This window comes from Esox lucius, chromosome 24 (genome assembly GCF_011004845.1).
Source record: "Esox lucius isolate fEsoLuc1 chromosome 24, fEsoLuc1.pri, whole genome shotgun sequence".
NCBI lineage: Eukaryota > Metazoa > Chordata > Actinopteri > Esociformes > Esocidae > Esox > Esox lucius.
This window is the reverse complement of record NC_047592.1, coordinates 19171304-19188764: the sequence shown is the minus strand read 5'-3', so window position 1 is coordinate 19188764 and position 17461 is coordinate 19171304. Positions and strand designations below refer to the sequence as shown.

The window sequence follows — 17461 nt, the reverse complement described above, 5'->3', positions numbered from 1 at the left end:
TCTTCTAACATGTCTGCCCTGTCCCGCCCTTCTCCTACGCCCTTCCAAGAGAAACATCCTAAAATCTATTGTATGTCTGTCCCTTCATAGGCGTGATTCTATGGGAGGACAGGGGGACACGTCCCCCCCAATATTCAAAGAAGGACAATTTGCCCCCCCCCAATATTTGATCATACTGTATGATTATGCGGGCAATATCGATGTGATTGCAATTACTTCTTTCTTTCCAGCTCCGAAAATATCAAATCCCGGCCGATCCATTTCCCAAATCCATTCGACTTGCCTTACACTATACACTAACAAAACCTATTTCTCCTGAAATCCATGTCATGTTTTCCCTATACCTTTAGTAGCTGGTGCACCGTCAGTGAGTTATAAAAAACCAAACAGAAGAAGAGTTAGGAGCGCGAAATCTGACAGACATTTGGCACATATCTATGAATGGTAAATATCCTGTATTTGGCTGACATAATCCCTTAGATAACGACCAGGTGAATTTCACTAGAATTTCGAATTGTAGAATTTGTGAATTTCGACTGTAATACTATACAGCTTGTATGAATGGGAGGGACTATTGACAAGCTAGCCGACAGCTAGCTAACGTTACTGTAAATACACGCTAGCATGTAGCCTGGCTTTAAAGCAAAGTGGGATAGCGGTCAGTGACAGGCTTCACCATTTTCATCCCTTTGGAATTGCGTTGCTGTTATATTTCACAGTAGTGGCCAAAAATGAACAAGAGAAAGACTGCAGCAGCTGTCATCCGTAATTTCTTTGGAAAGAAAAACAAAGTAAGTTTCTGGAGATTTTAGGCATTTTTAACAGAGAAGTAATTAATGTTCTAAGGTACAGGACACCAGACTGACATTAATAGCTCGTAACTGACATTCATTGTGAGTGAATGTAACGTCATAGGGTAAGATGTGGTAACAAGCCGCCCCTAAGAACAATGTTTAATTGCTGAAACAAAAAAGCAAAGTTAAGAGGAAAAAGATTATGTGGATCATGGTCATTCTTATGAGACTTATGAAGGGAAAAAGATGTTTAGATTTTTAGAAAATGTGATTATTTTTTTTTAAGTATTGGGATAATCTCTAGACCAGTGGATTATTTAAGGCTGTCGTAATTGTGGATTCAAAACAAAGATATAGCTCTACTTATTGAAATGTTTTAAAAATATGAAACAATTACATAAATGTATCACAAAATAATTTGGTGGGAATATCTACATAAATTGTCATTAGACAAAGGACAATTTTAATTGTGCATGATCAGTGCCAACCAGGGAAAGTGTTGTGGGATAAAATTGGTGACATGTTGTGGGAAATAAATGTGAAATAAAGAGGGGGGGACAGTTACCCCCGGGGGCTCTTGCCAAAATATGTTTGTCTGACTGTATTATTTGTCTCCTCCAGTAGAGCGAGTTTCAGCAAAGAATCAGACGGATGTGAGTGAGAGCAGGGTGGACGCTGAGCTGAGTGACAAATGGTATACTGTAGATACTTAAGCAAAAATGCACAAGGAGTTGTAGTAAATGGCCAAATATAACATGGCTAAGAGCTATTCTTAGCATGATGCATCATGGAGTGTCTGGATACAGCATTTAGCTCTAGTATATTGGCCAAATATCACGAAACCCTGAGACACCCCATAGCCACTATATGTTTATAGAAGAATATAAGAGAGAGATCACTGGCCGCTTTGTTGTCAATTCAGGCTTGTAATTGATGCCGATGCTGTAATCATTACAGGGTGAGTATACGTTGGTTTGACGATCAGATGTAATTAAATTCCTTGTTGTGTTATACAATTACAAACATTGGGACAAACATTATTTTATTTTGATTAAAAAAATGGTGTGCATGCGCCAACACAAAAAGTCCCACAGCTGTCCCCCCCAATGTGTGATTGACAATTTCGCCCGTGTGTCCCTTTATGGTGTAAAACCAGAACATCTGAACTGAACTCATCTCAGGTGACAAAGCTCATTTTCTCCTCCTCTCTTCTAATAATGAAGAAGGAACCAGCCTGTAGTCATGTAGTTCATGTAGTCAACCATGAGGAGAAATGGTCTAAAATGAACATGGCTGATTACAATATGGTTTCTGTAAGTACCTCTAGAATATTACTCTCTCTCTTTTTGCTGTTGTGAGAGTAAAGAGATGCAATCTAACCAGAATATCATCATATAGGAAGTGGGGATGTTTGTAGAGATCTGTTGTTCAGAGAGAGTTACTCCTGAAACAGAATGGGTCACTCCTGGCTCTGTGTTTTACTCTGTGAGTAATGACTTTGTGTGTTTATGAGCATAAACTCTTTTATTGCAGCACTGTTTACATTTGTGTATTACTACTGTACTATAATGATTTTCTTTGTCTTTGTAAAAATACTGACTATACTCAGTACTCAGGACTACAACAATTTTGGCTAAATATTTGTTGGTATTTAAAACCTTAAAAGGTTTAAGCAGATGACACAAACACCACTAAAGTTATCACAATTATCACCAAAAAATTATCACTAAAATTACCCCCCCCCCCCGCATGCTACAGGCCTACACATCTACATTGTCATAATGCACAATTGATATTATAGATGAATAGATCAGGGGCTATTTTTTATTATTATTTCTTTGGTCAGTTTTTGAGATCCAGGGATATAGCCCTGGACACCCAGGCCAAACGACCCCACTGGCTAACATAATCGAAAAAAGGGTTTTCTAATGATCAATTAGCCTTTTAGATTATAAACTTGAATTAGCAAACACAACAAGCCATTGGAACACAGGAGTGATGGTTACTGATTATGAGCCAATGTAAATAATCCATAGAAAATCAACCGTTTCAAGCTACAATAGTGATTTACAACATTAACAATGTCTACACTGTATTTCTAATCAATTTGATGTTATTTATTTAAAAAAATATTTGCTCTTCTTTCAAAAACAACGAAATGTATTAAGTGACTCCAAACATTTAAACAGTAGTGTGTGTGTCTGTGTCAGTGTGTATGTTTGTGTGTCTTAATGGTAAAATATGTATATTATAGTCTCTCCAGGTTCTCTGGTCTCCATCTCTCTGTCCAGACTGCTGTGTGGTCTACTGGTGGTGTCTCCATTTCTACTGGTGTCCATCTTACTGGTGGTGAAATGTTCTCCTTATTTATTTCATGATCATATCACTGTTAATGGTTGAATTAAATGGTTGCCCAGGGTCAACTATTTCTATTGAATGTATTTTGCTGGTGCTGTTTCTCTGAAAACAACTTCTGATACAGTTTAAGATGTGTTAGGTACGGTACTAAAGGGTTGTGTTCAGTAGATTAGATACAATCTGACTATATGATTGATCAGACTGAATCCTCTTTGTGATCATTACAGTAGAAACTCATTGAGTTAGACATGTTTTTAAGAATTTTTTGTTTTATATTTTCAGCTATAAATGTCTGTATGCTTATGTTTTTGTAAGTAGTTGTGGATTTTTTGGGGGGATATTTTTTGCACTTTCATTGATTTCTTCTATTATTACATACAGTTCCGGGAAAAACCTTTTTCTTTATTTTACAAAAAGTTGAGGAAAGTTTTTGAGAAAGTTTTGAGAGAGTAACAGAAGGGTTAAAAATAAGAGACCACTGCAATTTTAATGCTTCTGTTCCTCACTCAAAACTTTTACTTTTTTTTGGAAAGGAAAGAAAAATCGATATATTTTTTCCAGAACTGTATTTGTCTAAATGCATGGTCTCTGGTCTTCATTACTTAAAATAAGACGAAAAGAACCTGGGTAAATACAATATGTAGTGTTTAAATTATCATTTAATTTTTTTAAGTAAAAAAGACCTGTCAACTAGAAACTTGCCCTGTGTGAGAAAAAAATATATTTATAATATGTGGTTTGTGCTCACTATTTACAATGTGTGAAAAAGGAGGGTCTCTGAACCTGTCCATTTCCTTTGTGGGCAGTGGAATAAGTGAGGTCAACTAGCTAGTCTCACCACCAACAGCCAACTAAGGAAGGGAGGCTAATTCAAACCTAATGTACATCTGTATGTAGGGAACAATACCAGAAACTGATCTCATCACATGTTTCTATTCTTTATTCTTCTAATAACAAAGAAGCAACCAGGTTCAAACGTTTTAGCCAAACATAAGATCTTAGTCTGAAAATAAACATTGCATCAACTGCAGGACACAGAGGTTTAATGATGTTTCACAGAAGAAAAATACAAAAGGCACAAATGGCAGGTACAGGATACAGAACCAACTCACTAACAACAATGACCAACACAAAACACTGTGGCAGGAGGAACTTAAATAAGGACACAATGAGGGAGTAAATAAGGTACAGGTGGGAACAATATGGACAAGGACAGGCTGCATGTAGAAACACACACAAAACCCCAAAATAACAGAGCTACATTCAAAAACAAAAACCCAAACGGAACAGAACAGAACCTCACAGGTTGCTCATAGTCTTTTAGATGTCTTGATTTCATGTCTGTTTTGGCAGTGAGAGGGTGAAGTGGCGTGATTTAACAAGACCCTTATCATATAGCAAGTAGAGTGGTTAGTAATGAAAGGCCATCAAAACAAATAAAGGTTATTTTAGTGGTTTTTAATGCCCTACATGGATCAGCAGCCTTCTATATTTCAGACCTCCTTAGCAGCACTCTTCCTCAAGGACCCTTAGGTCGTCCAACAAACTGCTTTTGTGTTCCACGTCACATCTGAAGTTTAAAGGAGATCGGGCCTTTTCTTTTGCTGCTCCAAAGTTGTGGAACAGCCTACCTTTATATATTAAGGCCTCTACTAGTAGCAACATCTTTATATCTCATCTTAAGACCTATCTTTTTTCTTTATCAAATGGGTAGTAAGTTCTGTTTCTGTTTGTCATGTCCTATATATAGGTTTAGTTGGCTATATGTTTTGACTGTACAGCACTTTGGTCGACATAAGTTGTTTTTAAATGTGCTTTATAAATACATTTTACTTTTAATTTGACTATTGTTCAGAGGGAGTTAATCATAACCAAGACAGAATGGTTCATTCCTGGTTCTCTGTTCTACTCTGTGAATTCTATTTTATATGTTTGTTATGAGTACCAGGTGAACTAAAGTTAATTACTACTCTATTACTACAATACAGTGTATATTACTGTATTACTACTGTGCTGTAATTACATTCTTTGTCTTTGTTGTAGTACTGAATACCCTCATCTACTGTGGTCACTCTCAAGGTAATGATAGATATTCATTAATTTGATCAGACCTCAATCTCTCTGTTCTTCATCCTCTGTGTTTGTCACTGCCTTTCCTTGTTCATGTTCATTTTTACTAAATAGGGGATTTAGTTGTTTTTGTTTCAGAGAAGTTTCTGTAATAGGTATTTTATTTTGTCTGATACTGAAGGTAATTGTATTATGATGGTTTTGTTTGTGTAGGTAAACTAAATCCTGTAGTGACACTGAAGCCCAACAGTCCAATATTCAGAGGAGAGACTATCACTATCAGATGTGTCATAGAAGGAGGAGACTCTGACTGGGTTTATGACTTTATTAAGAATGGTCAGTCAGTTGATTCTGACACAAATACTGAGTACAGAATCAGTCCTGTCTACACATCTCATACTGGGTCATATACCTGTATGGGTGTAAAGGGAAACAAGGAATCCAGAACCAGTGATGCTGTACAACTGACCGTGTCATGTAAGGATATCTAATAAATGTAACATCTTAATGGCAAAGTATTCCATTTGCAATGGTGTCTTAATTTTAACCTTTCTGTTCCTCACTCAAAACCCTCCTTTTCGGCTTTTTTGGAAAGGAAAGTAAAAGGGGCAGTGGTCTATTAATTTTCTGGAGCTGTGTGTTCATGCAAAGAGCAAACAACAAGCTGCACAGAACTCACTACTGTGATGTTCCAGGTTACAATGTGACTCATGTTTGCATCTCAATGTAAAAAAATAGTCTTTATGATAAGGTAACTCATCTTCATCCGCTTATCTGCTCCGGTCGCGGGGGCAGCAGCTCCAGCAGGGGACCCCAAACTTCCCTTTCCCGAGCCACATTTGCCAGCTCTGACTGGGGGATCCCGAGGCGTTCCCAGGCCAGTGTAGAAATATACTGGTATATCGAGAGCTTTGCCTTCCGGCTCAGCTCTCTTTTTGCCACAACATTGCGGTAAAGCGAATGCAATACCTCCCCCGCTGCTCCGATTCTCCTACCAATCTCCCGCACCATTGTCCCCTCACTCGCGAACAAGACCCAGAGATACTTGAACTCCTTTACTTGGGGTAACGCCTCATTCCCTACCCGGAGAAGGCACTCCATCGGTTTCCTGCTGAGAACCATGGCCTCAGATTTAGAGGTGCTAATCCTCATCCCAACCGCTTCGCACTCGGCTGTGAACCGGTCCAGTGAGTGCTGAAGGTCACAGTCCGATGATGCCATCAGAACCACATCATCCGCAAAAAGCAGCGGTGAGATCCCCAGCCCACCGAACTGCAACCCATCCTCACCCCGACTACGCCTCGATATCCTGTCCATAAAAGTTACAAACAGGATTGGTGACAAAGCGCAGCCCTGGCGGAGGCCAACCCCCACCTGGAACGAGTCTGACTTACTACCGAGAACCCGAACACAGCTCTCACTTTGGACGTACAGGGATTGGATAGCCCTCAGAAGGGACCTCCTCACCCCATACTCCCGCTGCACCTCCCACAGTATCTCCCAGGGGACCCGGTCATACGCCTTCTCCAGATCCACAAAACACATGTAGACTGGATGTGCATATTCCCAGGCCCCCTCCAGGATCCTTGCAAGAGTAAAAAGGTAACTCAAATGACCAAATTCAACCTAGATCATTTCCGCTTTGTAGACTATAGAGGTAGCAAAACTGTATATTCAATCTATGATACTCCTTCACTTAACATACTGCTTGACTAGTTGGGCCAAAGCTTGCAGTACAACATTAAAATAAATAGTCCCTCCAGTTTCTCTGGTCTCCATCTCTCTGTCCAGACTGCTGTGTGGTCTACTGGTGGTGTCTCCATTTCTACTGGTGTCCATCATACTGATGGTAGAAAACTTCAGAGCTGGAGTTGAGAACTTTCTTACAGGGAATCTTATAGCCAATGATCCAGATGTTTTTTCTCCTTTATTTCATGCTCATATCACTGTTAATGGTTGAATTAAATGGTTCATTTAAAATGTTACTAGACATTTGGCCAGGGTCAACTATTTCTGTTTTATTGGAACAGTTTCTCCTGAAGACATGTTACGATCTGATGATGTCATTGGTCAGACTGAATCATCTTTGTGATCATTACAATTTGAACTATTTTGTTGTTAATCAAACAATATTTAATATCTTATTTTAATATGTAAGGATTTTACATTATGTTTTCCCTTTCTGGATATTGTCTCTTTCTAACTGAATGGTTTCAGATCTTCATCCAAAATATAAAGTAAGATAAAAAGAACTGACATCATCTGGCACTGTGTGAAAAAATTATGTAATTAAAATGTGTGGTTTGTGCTCACTATTTACAGTGTGTGAAAAGGGAGGCTCTCTGAACCTGTCTATTTCCTTTCCGGGCAGTGAGGTTAACAGGCTTGGTTCACCACCAGTAGCCAACTTAGTAAAAGACTGAGGGGAGGCTAATTCAAACCTAGTGTAAATCTGTATGTAGGGAAAAATACCAGAAAGTCTGATCTCTTCTCATCTCTCTCTTCTTTATTCTACTTATAATGAGCAAGAACCCAGGAGCAGACCATTTAGCCAAACATATGATGTTGTTCTGATCGTTGGATCAACTGCAACAAAATGGTTGCTCATAGTCTTTTACATGTCTTGATTTCAGGTCAGTATTGTCTGTGTGATGGTGAAGAGGCGTGATCTAACAAGACTCTCATCATATAGGAAGTAAGTAGGTAAAACTGTTGTTCAGAGAGAGTTACTCGTCACCAAGACAGAATGGTTCATTCCTGGTTCTGTGTTCTACTCTGTGAGTACTGACTTAATATAACTACTCTATCACTACAATACAGTTTACATTACTGTGTTACTACTGTATTATAATGACTTTCTATGTCTTTGTCATAGTACTGAATACCCTCATCTACTGTGGTCACTCTCAAGGTAATGGAAGATATTCATGCACTTGATCAATTTCACTGTGCTTCATCCTTTTTGTCTCTGTCACTACCTTTCCTTTTTCAAGTTCATTTTTACTAAATAGGTGTTTTAGTTGTGTATGTGATTAAGAGAAGTCAGTAACACTTTATTTTGAGAGTCCCAAAGGAGTGCTTTTAGATGCTCTACAGATTATCTACTGACTATCTGTAACATTTGAACTATCTACTTACCATAACCCTTACCTATATTCTAACCCAAAACCTTATTCTAAACCAAACCTTAGCAAGCAGTTGTTCATCAACCGATAGTTTGTTTAAAGTGGGTAGTATTACTGGATAGTATTACTGTGACGTTCTGTTTTGGTTTGGCTTTGGTTTTGAATGTAGCCCTGTAATGTTTGGTTTTTGTTTGTGTCCTTACCCACAACCTGTGTCTGTCCTTGTTGTTTGTTCCTGTGTCTTGTTGGTCCTCATTAGCTCCTTATTTAGTTTGTCCTCTTCTGTTAGTCCTTTGTCAGTCATTGTGTTTTTGTGCTTGGTTTATGTCCATCCCTTGGTTTAAGTCTGTGGTTTTGCCTGCCTGTTTTCTTGTTTTGAATCTGTGGTTTTTCTTCGGTTTTCCCGCTTCTGTTCCCCCAATTAAATCTTTTATTTGTCCTTTAAGTCTACACTTGGGTCCTGCTTCTCCAAAATCGTGACAATTACTATCTTTAGACCATCTACAGATTGACATTGGGACGCTCAAAATAATGTGTCACAGAGAGGTCAATATAGTTACTGTTTTATTATATTCCTGATACTGAAGGTAATTGTGCTATGATGTTGTTTGTGAATAAAGCCTGTAGAGACACTGAAGCAGTCCAATATTCACTGGAGAGACTGTCAATATCAGATGTGTGGTAGAAGGAGGAGACTCTGACTGGGAGTAGTATGACTTTATTAAGAATGATCAGTCAGTTTACTCTGACACAAAGCCTGAGTACAGAATCAGTCCTGTCTACACATCTGACAGCGGTGAATACAGTTGTAGGAGAAGACACAGAAGTGTCCATTATGATTCTGAGTGGAGTGATGCAGTCAAACTGAAAGTGTTTTGAAATATCACCTCTAATTTTAAAAACACTTCTCTTCTCACGTGCCTATGACTGAGCACTTAAACTTAACCACACTAATAGCTTCCTATGTTTTTATCCCATTTTTATTCTCTATGAGTTTTCTTATTGTATTTTTTATTATTATGATGTATTCATTTGTGCCGATGTTTTTGTTTTTTTGTTATTGTACTTTCATATATTTTTCTTTGTAAAGCACATTAGATTGCTACGATGTATAATTTGTGCTATATTAATAAATTTGCTTGTTTGCTTGCTTTTTAATCTCAGCTGTATAATGACTTTTAGTTGGAGGTGTCTTTAAGGAAGCTGTTCAGACGTTTCTACCAAAACATCTGTTGTAACATTGTCATTGTAATTAATATGTGGAGCCCCATTGAAAACAGAATGATGTTTATTATTACTGGATGTTTGTCTCTGAAGGGTTGAGAAAGAAATATACAGGAACTGATGTAGTTACATTCATGTATTATTGTTTCCACAGATCTGCCCAGGGCCTCAGTGAAGATAGTCTCTCCCCAGGAGCCACTGTACACAGGAGACCGAGTCACTCTACAGTGTTACATACCAGAATACACAGACTGGACTTATGTGTGGTACAAAGATAATGGACTCCTTCCCAGTGAGACCAGTAAAACCACCACCATCATTCTCCCTAACAATGCTGGTCAGTACCAGTGTCAGGGGAAGAGGACAGATCAGCCCCAGTCATCATATATTAGTCCTAATCACTCCATCAGTACTACTGGTAAGATCCCTTAGAAACCAACTTATATTCAATAACCAAATAATCCTATGACTCTCGGTGTGTCTATTTATTCTGTCAGTATTTTTGTTTGGCATCAGTTACATTATTATACAAAGGTAAGATCATACTTAGGAAAGATTGTTGATGTGACTGTATTTCCTTTCATTTATGTCAATGTTTTTACAGCTCTACCAACAGCCTCAGTGAGTGTCTCTCCTCATGGTCTCCTCTACTCTGGAGAGACTGTTACTCTGCAGTGTGACATATCAGACTACACAGACTGGACATTCTGGTGGTACAGAAATGAACAACTACAGAGTCCTGGTTCACCTTCTAAAACCATCACCACTCTGTCTGACCAGGTGAGTCAGTACCAGTGTCAGGGGAGAAGAACAGATCGTCCCCAGTCGTCACAACGCAGTGTTTCCCTCAAAATCAGTGTCACTGGTGAGTTCACTGTAAAAACTCTATCACTAACTTGTTTGTTGGTAGCATAGATGTGTTAGAAGTACTGTGTGTTAGTATAGAGGATTTTCAACTCATACCACTTAAATCCAAACAGCTAATCAGCCAAAGGCCACCCTGAGTTCAGACCAAAAGGACATATTGACAGGAGACAATGTGACACTGACCTGTACTGTAGAGTCTTCTGGATGGAGGTTTTACTGGTACAGACACAGACAAGACTCTGAACCAGTAAACACATCCTCTGGATCCTCCTACACACTCAGCCAGGTCAGTGTCTCTGATGGAGGACAGTACAGGTGTAGAGCTGGGAGAGGAGACCCTGTCTACTACACCCAGTACAGTGAACCAGTCCACATACAGGTTACTGGTGAGTATAAAAACTTGTTTTAATTATCTTACATGGATGTAAATGAATCTAGGATATGGTAAATTCTCTTGAATATCATGTGTATTACAACAAATGAAGCTGTTGTAAATCATTAATCAAGAATAGAACCCCATCAGTGGTACAGGTAAACTAAATTATCTTTAAAAAAAAAATGCAATTCTATCACAATATCCTTGTCTCTTTTTTATGGAACGCTATTATTTGAGGAAATCATGTAATCATTATCAGTGTGCCACTATTTATGTTGTAAGTGTCATTAATACAGTACTACAGTATACAGAGGAAAGATCATTCATCTGAAATATTGGCTTACTGACATCTTTGTCTTCATTTATATTTGTGTTTCTACAGCTCTACCAACAGCCTCAGTGAGTGTCTCTCCTCATGGTCTCCTCTACTCTGGGGAGACTGTTACTCTGCAGTGTGACATTTTAAACTACACAGACTGGACATACTGGTGGTACAGAAAGGATAAACTACAGAGTCCTGGTTCACCTTCTACAACCATCAGCACTCTGTCTGACCAGGTGAGTCAGTACCAGTGTCAGGGGAGAAGAACAGATCGTCCCCAGTCGTCACAACGCAGTGTTTTCCTCAAAATCAGTGTCACTGGTGAGTTCACTGTAAAAACTCTATCACTAACTTGTTTGTTGGTAGCATAGATGTGTTAGAAGTACTGTGTGTTAGTATAGAGGATTTTCAACTCATACCACTTAAATCCAAACAGCTAATCAGCCAAAGGCCACCCTGAGTTCAGACCAAAAGGACATATTGACAGGAGACAATGTGACACTGACCTGTACTGTAGAGTCTTCTGGATGGAGGTTTTACTGGTACAGACACAGACAAGACTCTGAACCAGTAAACACAACCTCTGGATCCTCCTACACACTCAGCCAGGTCAGTGTCTCTGATGGAGGACAGTACAGGTGTAGAGCTGGGAGAGGAGACCCTGTCTACTACACCCAGTACAGTGAACCAGTCCACATACAGGTTACTGGTGAGTCCAAGCATGTTGTATTGTTATTGGTTGCTGTCTAACGTGAACAGAACATAATCTAGGTCATAATATTTAGTCAACTTAATCACCTTAATTGTAGCTCATAGTGCTGTAGTAGGACGAGTCATACTCAGGTAATAACATGACTCTGAAGGAATTCCTAACATGAGGGGTGTCTAAATTATGTAGTGTTTCCTGGGAAATTCAAATATCGGTTTATTTTATAGGTAGGATTGTTTTAATCTACATAATTCTTTGTGTTTCTAAATTGCCAATTTGACCCTTTCGAACCACTAAATACATTAAAACCCTTCACGGACTATCGGGACGTGGATCTCCTGAATCCACCTAATATTAAATATCTTTAATACTGTTAATGATAGCGAGAATCGGTTAACATCACCGTTTTCCTGATGTCGAGCAAATAAAAATCATGTCTGGGTCGATTGCTCATGTCTTTCCTGGTCGTGGTCATCTATCCTAATGCAAGCTTTACCCTTATGCACCTGACCAATGGATGGGCTGATGGGTGACCGCATCAATGCAAAATCAACCAATGGAAGGCTGTTAATAGGCAAAATAATTTATTTTACCCAATCAGGGGAAGGTTTCTGTTACGTTTTTGAGCAAATCAATAGGTGGGACATAATGAGTTTGTATACTAGAGCGAAATACAATATGGAAAGTTAAAGTTTGTAGTCATAGCTTGGATGCTAACGTTTTAGGATTTTGTCCTAGCGCAACGATAACGTGTCGTACAGAAAGGATATGTTTTGTTAAGAATTAACGTGTATCAGAATCTCTGAAGAAGGATGAGGCTTCGGTCCGAATGAAGATTTAACACAAAGATTTATTAATTAAAAATGATGAGTCAAAATACATGAAATACGCTGCAGGGGTCAAATACTTTTGATAATGCTGCCAAGATGCTAATGCACAGCAGTTTTCCAAAATTAGATGTTAACATCAAGTAAAATATTTATCATAAATAATGTACTCCAAATGTGATCATTATAGATATTTGCTTTCCGTATTTGGAATTGGAGAACTGTTCCACATGGGTGTTTGTGGTCTGGTATCACCTGGTAATCAATGATAAATGGAAGAATGGGTGTCAAAAGCATATTGGACAGTTTGCACAAAAGGTGAATTATTTCATTGTTCTGTTCACATTTGTTGTGATACAATGCATATTTGTGTAAGAATTAGTGTTTGCAGAAAACATTTGTGTTTGAAAAACGAATCGAGACTGTTGTGTTGTGGTCAGAATTAAATGATGTATAGAAAAAATCGGATTTTTTTTTTAATTATTAGTTCATTGTGCATAATCACTCAAATACTACCTTCATAAGTACATTTTCATGCATGTTTATATCAGTTGATGTTATTTAGAATGATTTGAAGCCAAGTTCATGATGGTCCATAAACATTACATATTGTTTATAGTCTAATGTAAAAGTAGTGAAAGGGGGGGAAACCCCTCAGTCCCCCAAGGGTCCCAGATATAAAGGAAATCCTTCATATTTATGGAGCCAAATCTAATGTACATATTTATGAACTAGTGAACTGCATGAATATCACTGGAAACAATTACAAGGAACAATCTCCTGACTTCCTGAACTTTGCCAGGTTACACAAGTCCTTCTTTGATTCATTCTTGGCCTCCTGCTGGTCTCCTGAGCCCTGATCCCTCCATCCCTCTTCTCCTGAACCCTGATCCCTCCATCCCTCTTCTCCTGAGCCCTGATCCCTCCATCCCTCTTCTCCTGAGCCCTGATCCCTCCATCCCTCTTCTCCTGAGCCCTGATCCCTCCATCCCTCTTCTCCTGAGCCCTGATCCCTCCATCCCTCTTCTCCTGAGCCCTGATCCCTCCATCCCTCTTCTCCTGAGCCCTGATCCCTCCATCCCTCTTATCTTGTAAAAGGGTGTTGATGGAGTTTTGATGGAGTTTTGTTAACTCCAGGTGTGCCAGCACCAGCTTCCTCATCACTCCAACATTCATACCAGTGTTGACATTTGTTGAGTCTCCTCCAATGGCCCCCAAAAACTTATCAAAAGCCTTCTCTTGTAGCCGGTCCAACAGGACCTTAGCAATCTGCTCAGCATGTGACTACTGTTTAGTAGATTTTTCTGGGGTAAATTGGAACAGATAGTTACTGCCAGGCTCTCTAGCAACACTATAGTGTTCTTCCTTGATCTTGGCAGGAAAAGATTGGTCACTGCCCTCATCTTCCATCATCACATTAGTCAGGTCAATCCTCCCATCAAAGAGGATGCAGGAGACCCCCCCTCCTCCTCCCTGCATTTCTCCACCAACTCTTCACCCAGCTAATCTCATCAACTTCTCCTGTGTTCTCTTGACCTTATTCTTATCAATCACTTGTGTTGTCTTCTGTGATGATTCTCACATCAGTCAGGGGGGCAGTTGTTAAAGCTGTGGTTGGCCTCAGCCCTATGCCATACCTTACACTAGCAAGGGCAGTGTTTGGAATCTCAACATTGTTGTTTTGTACCTCCACAACAGGCCCAGGGTCAGTTTCAGGGAAGAGCTCATCTTCCGCATTACTTCTCTTCAATCCCATATCTTTCCTGGCTGCCTTCTCTGCTGCTGCAGCATTTCCCTCCTTCTCCTTTTCTCTGCCTTCTTTTCCACCTGCTGCCTTTCCAATGTCCTCACCTGTCTCTTATGCTCTGGCAGGCCATTTTTCTCTCTGCTGCAGAAACAGTTAATGTGGGCTTGGATCCCACAGCCCTTCACAACCTCCCTCCTCACAACTGGTAATCTGACACTTTCATGTCAAAATATCAAATAACTTGTCTAACTTGACCATGAACCTCTCTTTGGAATCAAGTTTCCCCTTCCCAAGAGAGAACTTCACTGCCGGATTCAAGACCTCCTTGAGCTTGGACATGATAGTCACCCTCTCATTGATAACAGGTGGCTTAAAAAGAGCATTAGCTTTGCTCCACTGACAAATCAGACCAGGGTAGATGTCCCTCACCAGCTGGTCCACTGGGTAGTTCCTCCTGTCATCTTCACTTTGCTCCCTCCAGTAGATGCTCTACCTCAGGATATCCTTCACAGTTGGCAGTTTAGACACCAACATGTCCCTGCCAACAAGATTACTCAAATGAGAACTTGACGTCCTCCTTGTTCTGACTTGAGCCATTTATTCCACCAGTTCATAACTCAATAACTATGTTATGAATTAATGAAGTTCTCACTCACTTTTAGTCCGTTTCTTCCCTTTTAGAAACAAAACAGCGGTCTGGTTTCTCCTTCACAAAAGATGTTGCTATTTCCTGACTGAATTGGGACATAACTATTTGGTTACTTGATGATCAAATGCTGTGTCTGGACAAAATGAGCAGACATAACATTCTGTGACATATGTGAAATATCAACACATTTCCTGGATCCCCATTTCCCATGAGAAAATTCAACTATCTTTAAACCATAGGTCAGATTTTCAAAATGTAAAGGGCTAAATCAATTAAACTTTGATTTCTCACTTAATAAACCCCCTCAAACAGCCATATTATTACTTTTACTAAGCATACTTGAATACTTTGTGAGATTGACAGTTTGATACTTTTCCCGTCTCCTCACAGATCAATCCAAGGCTGTCCTGAGTATCTCTCCTCAGTGGATGAACCCTGGAGACTCAGTGACTCTGAACTGTGAAGTTAAAGAGTCGTCTACAGGCTGGAGGTTCTCCTGGTACAAGACTGTTCCCTACAGAGCTGGGTTACCCTCTCTATTGGACAAGTCCTACTCTGTAGAGCCCCTATCTGGATATGGGACTACTGAAGAGTCTTACACTCTGAGTCCTGCTGGTCCTACTGACACAGGAGGATATGTGTGTAGAGCTGGGAGAGGAGACCCAGTCTATTACACAGACTACAGTGAACCTCAGTTTCTCTGGTCAAGAGGTAGGTACATTTAATTATATTTAGGTTACCCCTATGTGTACAAAATGAGCAATGAAAGGTTTGACTCTGTCTGTCTTTGTTCAGATCTGCAGTCTTCAGTGTCTGTCAGAATAAGTCCCAACAGAACTCAACACTTTACATCAAAGTCTCTCTCACTGACCTGTGATCTGAAGGGAAACTCTACTGGATGGAGACTGATGAGATACACAGAGACAGGAGTGGAGTCAGGGTGTTCCCCTAACTGGGGATCAATAACAGGGTCCACATGTACCATCACCTCCACAGACACAGGGGACAGTGGAGTGTACTGGTGTGAGTCTGGATCAGGACAGTACAGTAATGCTGTCAACATCACAGTGTCTGGTAGGTCCATGAGGCAGTCATTTTAGTATTCTGATAGGAGATATTATTTTATTTTATTCTGTAACTGAATGATGGAAGCTCTGAAGCCAGTGAATAAGTGTTGATTCCAGATTGACAGTATTATAAATATGTTATGTTACACAGCTGGTAATGTCACTTTGGTGAGTCCAGCCCATCCTGTGACTGAAGGAGACTCTGTGACTCTTCTCTGTACACATAGAAATCAACCACACACTAACACCAAGGCAAAGTTGGAGTGCTCATCAGTAATAACACCACACGAGAGATGACCATCCCTACAGTATCTAAGTCAGATCAAGGTTTCTATAAATGTAAATCAGATCAAATAGAATCTCCTGAAAGCTGGGTGACAGTGAGAGGTGAGACATTGTTCATGATCACATTACATTTACTACATTGTGAAATGTGAGGGTTGAGTGTTAAACTGATGAGGCAAAAAGGAAAACAACAACACAACGATAATGCAGCTTTAGGATTAGTCTCATTTATAGAAAACCACATGGTTCTCCAACAAAGAAACAACAATCCATACATAAAACATCACAAACAACATTCATATACAGAAGTAAATAGGTGATTGGGAGCAGGTGTGTCCGTGGGGTGTGTCTCTGACATCAGTCTCCTGCTGGTGGTTAGTACACCGATGAGGTGGAGCACTGGAGAGGAGCAGGTGTTACACAACATCATGAGGAGCAGGTGTTACACAACATCATGAGGAGCAGGTGTTACACAACGTCATGAGGAGCAGGTGTTACACAACGTCATGAGGAGCAGGTGTTACACAACATCATGAGGAGCAGGTGTTACACAACATCATGAGGAGCAGGTGTTACACAATGTCATGAGGAGCAGGTGTTACACAACATCATGAGGAGCAGGTGTTACACAACATCATGAGGAGCAGGTGTTACACAACATCATGAGGAGCAGGTGTTACACAACATCATGAGGAGCAGGTGTTACATAAGGATAGTCTCTGCAGTCCTGCAGGTTTTCTTAACACAAATGTATATTCTGTATCCAAGGCATAATTAAATATGTCCCATCCTTTATTTATTTTATTTACAGTGACTTTATTCTGCATCTCATGGTGTCTTGCTGTTCTCTCTCCTGTCATAGTTCCTGTATCCTCTACATCAGTCCTAGTAGGAGTGGTTGTGGGTCCGGTTGTTGCTGTTGTTCTACTGACCATCTTCTTGGTCCTGCTGTGTCGAGGTAAATAAAGACTTTGTGAGACTTTTACCATTCACTAAGTTTTCCGGTTGAAGATAAGATTTGCAACTCTTAGTTATGGCGGT

At 39.8% G+C, this 17461-nt stretch overlaps 1 protein-coding gene across 2 annotated transcripts in view; it reads left to right on the top strand.

Moving 5' to 3' along the window:
* The first annotated feature begins 773 nt into the window (after positions 1-773).
* The window catches only part of LOC109615035 (basement membrane-specific heparan sulfate proteoglycan core protein-like), a 21869-nt gene continuing 5181 nt past the window's right edge, over positions 774-17461 (top strand). The window contains exons 1-11 of one of the 2 annotated variants that reach the window (XM_034290640.1): positions 774-791; positions 7856-7999; positions 8098-8133; positions 9726-9989; positions 10176-10436; positions 10552-10824; positions 11197-11457; positions 11573-11845; positions 15459-15779; positions 15864-16142; positions 17283-17378. In XM_034290640.1, coding sequence (XP_034146531.1) covers positions 7969-7999; positions 8098-8133; positions 9726-9989; positions 10176-10436; positions 10552-10824; positions 11197-11457; positions 11573-11845; positions 15459-15779; positions 15864-16142; positions 17283-17378 — 2095 coding nt within the window. In that variant the 5' untranslated portion in view covers positions 774-791; positions 7856-7968. The remainder of the gene's footprint in view (positions 792-7855; positions 8000-8097; positions 8134-9725; positions 9990-10175; positions 10437-10551; positions 10825-11196; positions 11458-11572; positions 11846-15458; positions 15780-15863; positions 16143-17282; positions 17379-17461) is intronic. The other variant, XM_034290641.1, reaches the window with a different exon arrangement.